The sequence below is a fragment of the Oryctolagus cuniculus genome, chromosome 12 (genome assembly GCF_051225735.1).
Source record: "Oryctolagus cuniculus isolate XC-2025 breed Fujian yellow rabbit chromosome 12, ASM5122573v1, whole genome shotgun sequence".
NCBI classification, from domain to species: Eukaryota; Metazoa; Chordata; class Mammalia; order Lagomorpha; family Leporidae; genus Oryctolagus; species Oryctolagus cuniculus.
The window spans coordinates 110,000,844-110,014,531 of NC_142878.1; the positions used below are offsets into that span (position 1 = coordinate 110,000,844).

The following is a 13,688-nucleotide window of genomic DNA, read 5'->3' on the forward strand; positions in this document are numbered from 1 at the left end:
AAGCAGATCTTCAAAAAAAAGTCAGCGTCACTGCCAACAGACTACCGTGTGATTCCTGATGCCATGCCCTGGCACGAACCTGGCTCTTCCACGCACCTCCCAGGGATGGGCACCTTGAGTGCAGGGAGGAAATAACACACAAGTCTAAACTAAGGAGCGTGCTACCAAACAGAAACGGCCTGTTCTGTCAGGAAATGTCAGTTACCAAAGTCAAGAAAACCACCCAGGCACTGCTCCTTAGCAAGGAAAGTTGACTGGTGTTAACTAAAACACCACGTTTTCTAAGGCCAGAAAACATGTCTCCTTTCATCCTAGAGGACATCCGTGTGAAAACTGGCAAAATGGGAACAGACTCTTCAGACAGCGTCTTACTGCTGCCCTCTGACGTCGACATTAAAACACTAAGTCCTCGTGTCTGCAGCTCTCTCTCAACTGGGCTGGGAGAAACACACACAGACAGACAGACTGAAAGCAAGCATGGTTAAACGTCAGCCTTTGAGAAATGTGCATTAAGAATGCATGAGAAGTCTTTGTACTACTTTTATGGTTTTTGTGTGTGTGTGTGTGTGTGTGTGTTTTTTTCCCTGTAACGGTAAGATTACAACTCAGGAAAAAGTGACAACAGAGAAATCCCCCACACAATTACTTCCTGCACTTGGCACACGTACCGAGATTCTCGATGGTGTAATAGCGCTGTTTATAGTCCACCTTGATGGTCTGGGCATGGGGACTGCCAATGCCATACCCGATGGCATAGCCTCTGACCACGATGTTCTGGTTCTCAGGCGGCGTCCAGCTCACGACGATGCTAGTTACGAGGGGGCGGACATGAAGAGAGCTGGGTACCTCGGGGACACGGGTTTCTGGGAAGGAAAGCAGAAAAGCCGAATGAAACCTCCATTCCCTTAGGACACTTGACCGCCGCTGGGGAATGGTGTTCAAGCTCGCCCTAGAGTTCAGAGAGAACCTGCAGGGAACGGGGTCGATGCCTCCCCTGCACTCTAGGAAGAGAACCATCCCAGAGCCCCTCATACAAGTCACTGCACTGTTACTCTGAAAGAGGGGACACAGAGATCCTAGAACCTCTGTCCACGGCAGGAAAACAAACTATCTTTCAAAAGCTGTGCATTCCTCTTGGTCCTGTGGCCCATTCCCAGCCTCCAGCAGGTGCAAAGAGGAAGGCCTAACACCGAGTTATTAGAAGCCTGTAACGAGCAGGTGACCAAACATCGTATCACAGCAATGGTACCAACTATGGACTCCACTGCGTAACACGATAAGTCAGAAAACATGAAATCTGAGAGTTCCAATGGATCGAACTGGTAGAGAACTAAGAGGCTTAATTAAAGAGGTGGCAATTTACAGTCTCCCTACACACAGTCAAGGCATAAACTATGACCGTAGTTTAACATTTCGTAAACTGAGACTTAACAATAAGAACTCTGGCACCTGTCAGTGACAAAGGTGCTACCTACACACACGCATGTGTACTTCCTACCTGAATAAACAGGCAAACAGACAGGCAGGTGTCCAGCGCTTGGGGAAACAAGTCCCATTCTAACCAAGGCACGATTCACCTGGCCCTACCTGAAGTTTTAGATCACGCAGCCACCTAAAGGCCTCAGCCAAACACCCGACTGACAGCACCTGCACGTTTCATTTGTTCCGGTTCTGCTTAAAGGGACAGTTCTCTGAGGGCCACTGTAAAACTCCACTGCAGGGGCCCTGCTGCAGCGAAACACCCTGGAGCTGACAGGGTGAAGCCACGTGCGCCCACTCTGCGGCCTTCCAGTCTGACTTGCCTGGCTACAGCCGAGCCTACCGCGGGCCGCTCCCACCATTCTTACCATCCAAGTCACTTTCAAAGGTTTCAGCAGAGAGCCAGTCAGTCGCCGGGCCTGTACCGTTGATCGTTAGAGCAGCCACTCGGAAGTTATATTCAGTACCCCGATCGAGACCTGACACCCAGAGGACAAAAAAGACAAGCTGAAAGCGAGAACTTTGGAGAAACGAAACACAACGCCATCCATGGTGATGCAGCTTCAGCTAGAGCCGGCACACGGCACACGGATCATGGGTTCAGCACAGGGTGGCTCCCTCCTCCGGAGGCAGGGCTGGAGCCCAGCCAGCCCCAGAGCAGAGAGACATGCCCAGTGCAGGAGGTCACAGACTTCATTCCAGAGGGCTTAATGCAATCTCTTCGTTTTGTGGCAAAAGAAGCAAAGGCCAAGAAGGGCCAAAGGGTTCTGACAGAGCACCAAAGTCGGCTGGTCTCAGCGAAACCACACCCCGGAGAGGAACGCAAAAAGGCACTCCTGCCAGGTACCTCTGCTGCCTGAGCTCCCCAGAACCAGGCAGAGCTGCACACACTACCGACGGCCCAGAAATCCACTCCTCAGTAACCTGTTTCCCGTATGGACACACAGTAAGCCACGGAGGGGGACACTCAAATCTTTGTACACAGCTTTTATGAACTGCCAGTGAGTAGGGCTGAAGATTGCCAGTGCATCAAACACCATGAGACCCACACATGGAAGTGTCCCCTACAGGGCAGGGCAATGGTCAGTACGGTGGCCAGTGAGCCACAGAGCCACGCACGCATGCGTGCATCCGGAGAGCACTTCAACACCAGGCGCCGTGGTAGGTCTTGTAAGGGGGTTTCTGAGAGCATCACAGTAGAGAAACTCCTACAGTGAGACTGTGAGTGATTTAGCCAGGATGCGAAACGCGCCCTGGCTGAGTTAACTAATCCTGTCGCATGGTGTGGGGGAGAGACAGGTTCTGTTCCCACAGCCCATCCCAACTTGTCTGCCTACAGAAAGCAAGGGGCAGAATGGCCAGGCCCAAGTCAGCTTACACCCGTCATGTGTCTGCACAAGTGAGCCAGAAAGTGCTGCAGTACACGTGTGTGCGTGTGTGTGTGTTGTCTCATGAGACCACAACGGGACCGTGTGTGTGTGTGCGTGTGTGTTGTCTCATGAAACCACAATGGGACCGTGTGTGTGCGTGTGTGTTTGTGTGATGAGACCACAATGGGACTGTGTGTGTGTTTGTGTGATGAGACCACAACGGGACTCTGTGTGTGTTGTCTCATGAGACCACAACGGGACTGTGTGTGTGTGTGTGTTGTCTCATGAGACCACACCGGGACTGTGTGTGTGTGTGTGTGTGTTATGAGACCACACTGGGACCAGTGGCAAGCACAGCTCCACCACGTCCTGCCAGACTCTGACAATGCGATCGCCAGCCCCGACCTTGGGGAGCGAGCGAGCACACAGGTGTGTGTGCCGAGGCTGAGCGTCCCTTCCCGCTCTGCAGCCGACGGCGCGTGCGGTACACACAGTGCTGGAACTCCATCAGAGATCACCATACGGCACAGGCGCCTGCTGATCCTCACGGGCCTCCAGTGTTTACCAAGCGTCAAGAGAACAAGGCTCTGTGTTCATTCGCCGTTTTATACCCAGTGCTGGCCAACGCTAATAAAAGCTCAATAAAACCTACAGAGTTAGGTATGATATTTAAATGCAAGAATTTCCATAACAAAGTCTTTTTTCCTGGGGAATTGTATTTTGCTTACAGATCAGATGTTTCCCTGAGGGCATGAGTTGTCCCCTGGTGGGCTAGGACTGCATTTTATTCTTGTGTTAGCAGTAAGAACAGGGTCTGGTGTATAATAAATAGTACTCTGAAACACTCCAAACAGAAGCCTCACAGAGGGAGATGGTACGTACCTGACTCTGGAGTAAAACCAGAAACTGACTTTGAAACCGTCGGGATCAACGCTCCCTGAGGGAGACGCTCACCAGCCCTCGGAACCTGTGTTCATTGTGCTCGGGGGTGGTGGGGGTGGGGGGCTTCTCTGCAGAAGCCAAGAGACTGCGGGCAGCCATGGAGCCAACCCAATCTGAAGGCCTGAGTCCCACCTGTGAGGTCACGTGGCAGGACAGAGGCCTGCTGGCTACCCCGGCTCAGGTGCCACGGCCAGGGGCCCTCTTGGCTTTCAGCAGCTTACAGCATCTGCCAGGGAGGCAGACCTTGGCTCCCAGGACCTGGCCCCTGGGGGCTGTGCCAGCCCTGGCTGACCTTTCAGTGCCTACCCAGGAGCGACGCCATGTACCGAGAGTAGCGTCCACAGGTGCAGACGGGAGTTCCCGGGCTTGGGCGACAGAGCCTCCAATGCCTGCAGCTCTCTCCGCCAGCTCTACTTCGGAATTTTACGGATCAATCCCCTCAAGAACAGGTGTCTGGAGAAGAAACACCCCTGCCGTCGCAGTGCTGCAGTGAGACAGCCCACATCTATGGCTGTAAATGTGCTAAACTCAAATTCATCTGTTTGCTTGCCAAACTCAGACAAGCTAGGTCAGGACACAGACAGACACCACCGTGATGAGGGCACTCCTGGGACAGGGGGGGCCACGGGCTCAGACCTGGGCACGCGGGGCGGAGGCCGACCGAGTCTCGGCAGAGCTGGGAAGGAAGTGGACCAGGGTCAGCGCTGCAGCCTCGTTAGTCCTGCAGGAAAGTCCCTGCTGCTCAGGGGCATCTGCCTCCATTCTTTGTAAGCAGGGTCCCAACACCAGCAGGGTGAGGTGCGCCCATAACCTGCCTCTCCCCGGCCTGCAAAGGCACCGGCAGCCCCTCCGGGACAGGCACTCAGGCCTACCTTCCCAGATATGCCAGGGGAAAGTACACAGAAGGCACCATTGCGGACGGTTTTCTAAGACCTCACAGCGCTTTAAGGCACAAACAGGACTGCAGCATCGCAGGCTGCTGCAGACCGCAGGCACGCACACGCAGGGCTGGTGTTGCAACACGCGTCACACTGTGGACCTCTGTTAACCAGCTGGACAGACTGGGGCAACTGCTTAGCTTTTACAGCTTCGCTTCACCTTTTCGGATTACAAAAATATAACATATACACTCAAGAGAGAACACGTGGAGAATGCTGGAAAAACGTAACGAAGGAAATCAAACAACTCGATTTCACCACTCATAGATGGTGTGGGCTGGCGAGAGTGTTTTCCACTAATTTTCATCAAGTCAGCGGTAGGAGGAGCCATTAGCAACATCTGGCCGCGTTTAGTTTGCTTGTGTAAGCGGATACCCTGAGCAGCTGTTAGACTGACGTAACTGCACGTTGGGGAAAGCAGCCTACCTTCAATCAGCTGAGACAGCTGCGTTCCCACTACCAAGGTCTCGGTCACATCACTCTTTCGGGAAGCCTTTCGGTAGCGAATCTTGTAGCCAGAGATGAGCCCGTTCTGTGTGGCTGGGGGAGGGGGCTGCCAGTGAACCACGATGCTCTGGGAAAGACAAGGTCACAGGGCGAAGAGTGAACACTGGAAAGCGAGGGGCCCCACCCCGACGGGGGGCCGAGAAGGAGGTGGCAGGGTGCTCAGTTTCAGTCACTGAACGACTCCTCGGAAGCCACTTCAGTCTCCAAACCCTTTGGTGACCACATGGGGAGACAATTTACTTGGGCAGTACATATGCTCTGGACCCTTGATCTCCTGGACGTTTTGTCGGAATAAACACGCTGGACAGAAGTCTCAGGGAAGCTTCCAGAAGAAAACGTGAGGTCAGAGGCACTTTGGAACAGGGGGCAGACTACTGTCAGGTACAAAGAATCAGCCCCATTGCCAGCGTGGACTGGCTAACACCGAACAGCTTCCATCTCAACTCTGAAAGAAAAGGGCCGCCAGGCAGCAGCTGGTGGCTTCCTCAAGGAGACTTCCCGAAAGCCCTCAGTGTTTCAGTGGTCTGTGTAGCCTCTGGAGGCACACACGGCCACGTGGCCCTTGGTGTGCCGCAGACCTGACAGGAGTGGAGGCCGGAGTGCACGCAAGCACCCGACCACAGCTGCCCCGACTCACGCCTGGCCCACCTCAGAACACAGGGGACCACGCTGTCACAACTCCCTCCTGCTGCTGTCACCAAGGTCTGTGAGGTTACGATCTAGAACGTGCGCTGCACAGAAATACGGCCGCCTACTTGCTAAAGGCTAAAGGAGCTCTGAAAGTTGAACGGAATCAACACGTCGGCTTCCGGGCCCAGGTCCACTGGCAAGTGCAGCAGCGACACCGTGTTCTTTCTGTACCAGACCGCGTGCGTGTTCTGCAGTCAGTCTGACAACACGGGCCTCCGGCTGCTCCAATGCTTCCCCTGGAATCCCCTGCTGGAAGCCCGAGGCTCCGTGGTTTACATCAGTAAAGATGAACAAAGACACTGTCAAGTTTTACCTTTGAGTTTCTCACTTCTAAAGACAGATTCTGAGGAGCAGCACTGGGAACTGCAAAGCAAAAAGAAAAAAAAATAGTGTTAAAGGCCCCATTATGTGACTGTTCCTGGCTGGACTTCCCACAAACACACGTCCCCAGCACTGTGGATACAACCAGCTCTACTGTGTGGATAGGGTGTGGCCACGTTTCATTCTTTTTTTTTTTTTTTTTTAAGATTTATTTATTTATTTCAAAGTCAGAGTTATACAGAGAGAGAAGGAGAGGCAGAGAGAGAGAGAGAGAGAGAGAGAGGTCTTCCATCCGCTGGTTCACTCCCCAATTGGCCACAACAGTAGGAGCTGTGCTGATCTGAAGCCAGGAGCCTCCTCCGGATCTCTCATGTGGGAGCAGGGGGCCAAGGACTTGGGCCATCTTCTACTCCTGTCCCAGGACACAGCAGAGAGCTGGATCGGAAGTGGAGCAGCTGGGCCTCAAACTGGCGCCCATATGGGATGCCAGCACCACAGGTGGCGGCTTTACCTGCTATGCCACAGCGCAGATCCTTCATTCGTTTTTAAAAACAAGGATGTCGGGGCAAGAACTGTGGCCCAGCGCAGTGGATAAAGCTGCCGCCTGTGAAGCCAGCATCCTCTATGGGTGAAGGTTCAAGTCCCGGCTGATCCACTTCTGATGCAGCTCCCCACTAATGCACCTGGGAAAGCAGAGGAGGACAGCCCAAATGCTTGGGCACCTGCTCCCACCAGGGAGACTTAGAAGAAGCTCCTGGCTCCTGGCCTCGGCTTGGCTGGCCCAACCCTGGTCCTTGTGGCCATTTGGGGAGTGAACAAGCGGAGAGAAGACTTCTGTCTCTTTCAAATAAATAAAAATTTTAAATAAACAAAACCCTAGGGAAGTTGAGCTGGCTCTGTTCTCGCCTAGACACTCCACTGTTCTAGTCCCCGAGTTCATCCGCATTTTCCCGGAGCAGCCGTGTGTTTCCTGGAACCGAGTCTACCAAAGGTGGCTGAGCCGGGTACGGGTGTTATGGATGCAAATGAGACGCGCGTACATCAGCGGGTTCCGCGTGGGGCCTCCCAGACAGCTTCCCTGAAGGGAACCATCTGGCTTCCCGAGGCAGCTAAGCATCAAGGAACACCCATCTAGAAGCAAGAGTCTGGGACTGTTGGCTAAACAAATCGCTGCATAGCTCTAGTTCCTCGTGGAGGAGAACATAACAGATTTTCAGTGTGTGGCCCCACACTCTCCACCACCGCCCTTCATGGTGGTGGCTGAACGAAGAAACTGAGGTGCACCACCCACACAATGCTGGCTCCAGGCCTTCTCTCCTCACCCCAGGAAACTTCTCTTCCTTCCTCTCCATCTGTGACCGGCTACTGACCCAGGCACTCTGTGCTAAGGCTGCTGGAAGGCAAAGAATGTGTCTGGGTCACCGCTGTCCCTGGGGGTGCCTCAGCCCTCACCCTGGAGAGTCAGGCGCAGTCTGAGGGAGGACATGGACCTGTCCTTGGAAAAGGCGCATGACTGATTCTAACTGTGCCCAGAGACCGTCGGGCTCAGTGGCAGAGGCACTGACAGCTGCTGTCACCCCTGGAAGGAGTCTCCATCACCATTCCCGTGTCATAGCCGAGAATCGACAGACACCTGCCGGGCAGGCGTTTGTCTTAGTGGGCCTGGATCCGCCGAAGTCTGCAGCCACCTTGTTGAGCGGTGCTCCGTTCCTACAGGCACTGCGGCCAGCGTGCCAACCCTCTTACTGCAGATTCGCATGCAGACACAAATGCCCACGTTAGCTCCTCCCCAAATCATGATCAGTGGGCTTATGCAGGTGGACAGCCAAACTACATTTTCTTTTCCCCCAATTTTTTTTTTAAGGTTTTATTTATTTGAGAGGTACAGTTACAGACAGTGAGAGGGAGAGACAGAAAGATCTTCCATCTGCTGGTTCACTCCCTAAATGGCTGCAACGGCCAAAGTGGCCAAAGCTAGGCAGATGCGAAGCCAGGAACTTCTTCTGGGTCTCCCATGTGGGTTCAAGCACTTGGGCCATCTTCTACTGCTTTCCCAGGCCACAGCAGAGAGCTGGATGGGAAGCGGAGCACCCGGAACACAAAGTGGCACCCATATGGGATACTGGCACTGCAGGCATAGGCTTAGCCTACTGCGCCAAAGTGCTAGCCCCTTTTCTCCAAACTCCTTAAGTCTGAAAATGTCAAGCCCACCGCAGAGAGTGAAAACATCGGACAATGAACACTATATATTCTTTTCCTCTATCGTCAATTATCACTACTCTGCTTTACTTCTCTGTGAATGCACACACACACACACACACACACACAGCTTCTGAGTCACCCAGATGGCTGCAGCCATCACGCCTCCTAAACCCTTCAGGGCACGTCGTCACATGTGTGCTGGCACTGGGACGCTGTCCAGCAAAGCTACAGGACAGCGGCCACATTCAGCACACTGATGCACACGAATGCACTGTCATCCAGGACACCTAGTAACACAGCTGACGTTTAACACTGCCTAGTAACATCCAGTCACAGACCCACAGCCTCTCTTACAGCTGTTTGCACCTCCAGATCCCAGGCCAGCGTGATCACCGTGCTGTGTTTCTTCTTCAATCTAGAGCCCACGATGACTCCTCAGCTATGACTGAGCAGCAGAGTGGGGGCGGGGGCCAGAAATTCCCTCCGTGTGGAGATGTGTGGTTCACAGCAATCTGATCCCAGTTAAGTGTTTCCAGCAGGATACAGGAGTCCTGTGAGGCCACATGTTTACCCACGCCCCACGGCAGCGGAGTGAGCCTGCAGTCGGCCCACCTCCATGCTGGTCATGTCGAGTTCAACCACTGGCTTGAAGAGGCAAACTGCAGCTTCTACCGCATGCGTGTTTACAGATGTAAGGGCTGTTACACACACTGTTTTCAGGCATTTTAATGAAAACACACTTATTAAGTGCAATGAACGCTGGTATTTTCTAGTCTAATCTAAAGACACCGGTCTCGACCACCTCAATCTCTTGGGCAGTCTGCAGTCTGAGAAACACTGCCTTGGTCACGGACACACACAGGCAACTTTGTTCAGTCACAGGTGAGAAATGAAACTGTCACAAAACACGAAGGGATTAGAAGGACCAACACGGCGTGTAACTCCGACTGCTAGGCAGAGTAAGAGTGAAGCCAACCTGACAGCCGACTGCTCTGTCAGGGAGAAGCAGCAGTATCGACAGGCAGAGGCCCTGCTCAAGCTACCAGATGCCGAGGGAGCCTGCACAGTGCCGGCCACCGCGGGCGATGCCTTCTCGCTGAATCTTCCCGACAGCCTGACCAAGCTGGGGTCACTGACACTCCACATGGAAGGAGACACTCAGAAAGGGAAGTGACCTGAGCAAAGCCACACCAGAGAGGCCTGGGCCTGGGCCTTGGCTCCACAGGAGCAGACTCACCGTCTGACAGGGTCCGCACAGTGACGTCCTGCGTGGACACCCCGGGGCCGTGCTTATTGTAGGCCACCACTCGGAAGGTGTACTCGGTATGTTTTTTCAGCCCGTTAAGGGTGTAGGAGTGACTTGAAACGTTGATGTCCTGGAATGAAATAAAACAGTGCAAAGATACATGACGTGGGCAAAAGAAATGCTGCAAGACAAAGGAGCCACCCCGGGAACACTGCCTCCTGCCCAACAGCACAGGCCTCCTTCCATGTTCATCACACCCAAGCCCCGTGTACCTGGAGACACCACCTGACGCCTAGCAACCCCTGCTGGTCACCACCAGACTCTGGCAATGCTCCACCTCCTGTACCTCGTCTCCCACCCGGTGAGCAGCTACTGAGATGTGGAGACATGCTTCGACCCCCCTCTCCCAGTGAATGGGCCAAGGCTGGCTTAGTCCTCTACCTGTTCCTTGTCCGTCCCCTTTTCCAGGTAGTACAATTTGTAGTTCTGAATCTCTCCATTGCCAGACAACGGCGTCTCCCAGGTGACAGTGATGGAGGTAGGGGACGTCGCGTACGCTCGGATGTTAGGTGCTGGGCCAGGGAGCTGGACTGGAGGGAAAATTTCGAGAGAGAACCAAGAAATCATTGAAAACGAGCAACTCTTCGATAGGCATTCTCGGCAGCACCGTCACGCTGGCCGTATCTTAACAACAGTAAGACCTAAGAAGATAGATTATTTGGCTGAAGTGGTTGCACTCTGCATTTTATGACTCAAATCAAAACCAAGTTTTATCTGTGAAGTATTTCATATTCAAAATACGAAAAAAATGGGACGCTGCGGGACTCGTGGTTTGTCAAATCCCAGTTTTGCTGTGGGGCTGAGCAGCAAAACCCAAGGCAACAGCCCAAAAAGAGAGCCCACTTCTGCCAGACGCCGCAGGAGGCCCTGGGGATGCAGTGGCGGCCGGAGCCCTACCCACGGAGAGCAACACCTGGCCTGGGAGGGAAGTCAGACACACCGTGACAGCGACGCCCCAAGTGCTAGCAGTTTAGGGAACACAGGCACAGAGCACCCAGCTGTGTCTTGGCAGGGGCTGGTCAGAGCAGGGAAGGAGTAGGGGGCTTCCCAGAGTCCAGAACAAACAGTGCCCTCAGGTTCCAACCAGAAACGGCTCCAGTCAACGGGGCGGTGCAGCTGGGTGGAGACGAGGAAGGGGAACATGGAGGATGACACACAGAGCGCTAGCCGGTGCTGGGGGTTCCTGAAGCTCTCTCACCAGGGGCAGGACGTAATCAGGCCTGCGTTTAGAAAGGATAAGTAAACATGCACACTGAAGGAAGAAAGTAAAGGACCAGAACCAGAAAAAAGGAGTGACAGTCAACTGCACACACAGCCGGCCCTCAGAGTGACAGTCAGCTGCACACACAGCCGGCCCTCGGAGTGGCAGTCAGCTGCACACACAGCCGGCCCTCGGAGTGGCAGTCAGCTGCACACACAGCCGGCCCTCGGAGTGGCAGTCAGCTGCACACACAGCCGGCCCTCGGAGTGGCAGTCAGCTGCACACACAGCCGGCCCTCGGAGTGACAGTCAGCTGCACACACAGCCGGCCCTCACTGACTGCTCAGCAGGCTGCACACGTGTGTTCTCGTTTGATCTCTGCTCACTCCAACGTGGCAGCTGCTACCATCACCCCTGCTGACAGCTGAGGTTCTGAAGTTCAAGGAACTCTCCCGAGTGGTGGGACACTAGCCGACGGTGGTGTTTTCTGATTCCAAAAGGTGTGCTCAGGAAGACCAGAAGGAGACGATGACAATACCCTGGGCAGGATGCGAGCGCCTGGCAGAGCAGATGGTCGGCTGACCTACTCGCAGCGCCATCAGCCTGCCCAGGGGGTCCCAACTCCTGTGACGGCTCACACAGCATCCCCGCCCCAGCTCGGACCTAGATCCTGGGCAGCTGCTGCGCCTGCACTTGGATGGCCTTCTGTATTTGAAAACAATTCCTCTGGCATCAGCATTTCCCACAACAGCTACTCACTGGATGTAAGAGCTGGAAGGACGGGAACCTCACAGATGTTAACAAACTGGCTTTCCTGAGTAACAGCACCAAAGCACAGATGAGTCTGGCTGTGCCAAGGGGAGAAAGCTGAACGCGGTCGCTCCCAGGTTTCCCGACTTAGTCATGACTCACGTCGCTCACTTGACTTTCAGATATTTTTTACGGCCTGACGAATGCACAGGAACGGATCTGCTACACTTGTGCCGCTACTGACAACTCTCCGGTAACTTACTGAAGGGAGAGGAAAGTAAGCAGCCCCTAAGTTCTCTGGAGATCGCTCTCGATGCATTCATTGACTGTTATTGGCCTAAAAAAGGGTGCTAATGAATTCTCTCATTTCAGCTGTATGTGGCGTAAGCGGAAAGCGCTGTAAGTTGGTCTGTGAAGCTAAACATGTAAAATATTTTCCAAGGCTGACTCCAGCATCTGTGCCTCCTCCACACAGGAACAGCTCCACATGAAATGCAAATCTCTCTCCAGTAACCGCTTCCCTTTCGCCAAAACACATGATGCTCCCCTCCATCCCTAAAACACCCTCCCCGAGCCTGCTGCCCCTCCCACCGCACTCTCTTTCAGCCAGCACATCACACCGCCTTGTCTTTGCTCGTCTGTCCCTAGAGCGCTAAGCTCCTTGTCTTACTCATTTTCCACCCTGACAGCCTAGCACAGCGACTGGCACAGGCTAGGCACTCAACCAACCATTCTTCTGCACACCTGTCCCCTCACCTCCCCACTCCACACTGACTCCTGGCTCAGTGGCACTCAACGGCGCGACTTGCGAGCTCTGAGATGAGGATGACCGCTACAGACCCCTTCTTTCAGAGGAAATCTGAACATGTGTGTGCACGCGTGCACACACACACACTTTCACGTAGCTTCCGGAGGTTCACAACCTCCAGCGGAACTGGCTATCCTGAGTAACTGGATCCCATCCAAGGGCTTTTCGTCCATCTCCTTCATGGCTCACCTTGCCTGCGCCTGTCTGGTCCTATTTCCAGGACTGGGCCAGGGGAGGGGGCTTCCTGGAGAAAGCTTGTTCTGCCTCTAACTCGAGATGACCTCGGGTTTCTGCCTGCCCTGGGACCCCGCATGGACGAGCCATCTTCACCGTGGCCTTTCCTGCTGTGTCTCCGTGTCTGGTGTGTGGTGCCTGAACACGAGACCTAACGGACAGCCAGCCGTTGAGCTCGGAGTCTAATGGAGCGCTCCGGCTCCTGTCTGAACGTGGAAAACCGCGAGATTCAACCCCCTCTTGCTGTCATGGGGAACATGTTCTTCCCTAGTGGAGCCCGAGCCTTGCTCAGGTTCGATTCCTGATCGTTAGCCTCCAGCCCTGAAGTCAGTGGCCTCCTATCGTGCCTGCTCAGTCTTCAAGGCTCCTCCTGCATCTCAGGAACACTGCACCGCGCCCAGCGTGGAAGGGACTTGACGAACCGCAGAGGGACTGGTGCGCTACGTCAGCAAGCTCCATGCAGCTCCACGCGCCCGCCTTCTCCCCACCAGGCGAAGGCCCGGAATTACCCGACAGCTCAGCTGCACGTCTAAGTCACCTCATCTGCTCTGCACCCTGCTCAGCAGCTTCCACAAATGCACCTCACACGCTCTTCCTGAAGTAACATCGCCATCACTGGAGGCTGGCTAACACTGCACGCGCAATTACCAACATGGAGACCGGACAAGCATTTAAGGAGAAAGTGGCTTATATAAAAGGCGGCAAGTCTAGAGGCCAGGGTCGTGGTACATGGAAGATTTCTTTCTGCTACTCTTTCAAATAAAATAACTAAATCTTAAATAATAACAATAATCCAAGTCCAGAAGAAAGCCCTGAGTGGGAAGAGCAGCTGTGATGATCTAAGCGCTTCCTGCAACTTTAGGCCTATTGCTTGCAGTGCGAACTTCACATACACGAGACATTCTTACAATAAGCCAACCTGAGACGGATTTGGGCTACAG

General features: G+C 54.0%; 1 protein-coding gene across 2 annotated transcripts in view; it reads right to left on the minus strand.

The window, feature by feature from the left end:
* Positions 1 to 13,688, minus strand: part of NEO1 (neogenin 1) — a 222,686-nt gene that overhangs the window by 40,259 nt on the left and 168,739 nt on the right. For both annotated transcript variants that reach the window (XM_070054696.2, XM_070054697.2), the window contains exons 10-15: positions 10,137 to 10,285; positions 9,687 to 9,825; positions 6,240 to 6,289; positions 5,156 to 5,303; positions 1,848 to 1,958; positions 669 to 863 (exon numbers count right to left, since the gene is read on the minus strand). In XM_070054696.2, coding sequence (XP_069910797.2) covers positions 669 to 863; positions 1,848 to 1,958; positions 5,156 to 5,303; positions 6,240 to 6,289; positions 9,687 to 9,825; positions 10,137 to 10,285 — 792 coding nt within the window. The remainder of the gene's footprint in view (positions 1 to 668; positions 864 to 1,847; positions 1,959 to 5,155; positions 5,304 to 6,239; positions 6,290 to 9,686; positions 9,826 to 10,136; positions 10,286 to 13,688) is intronic.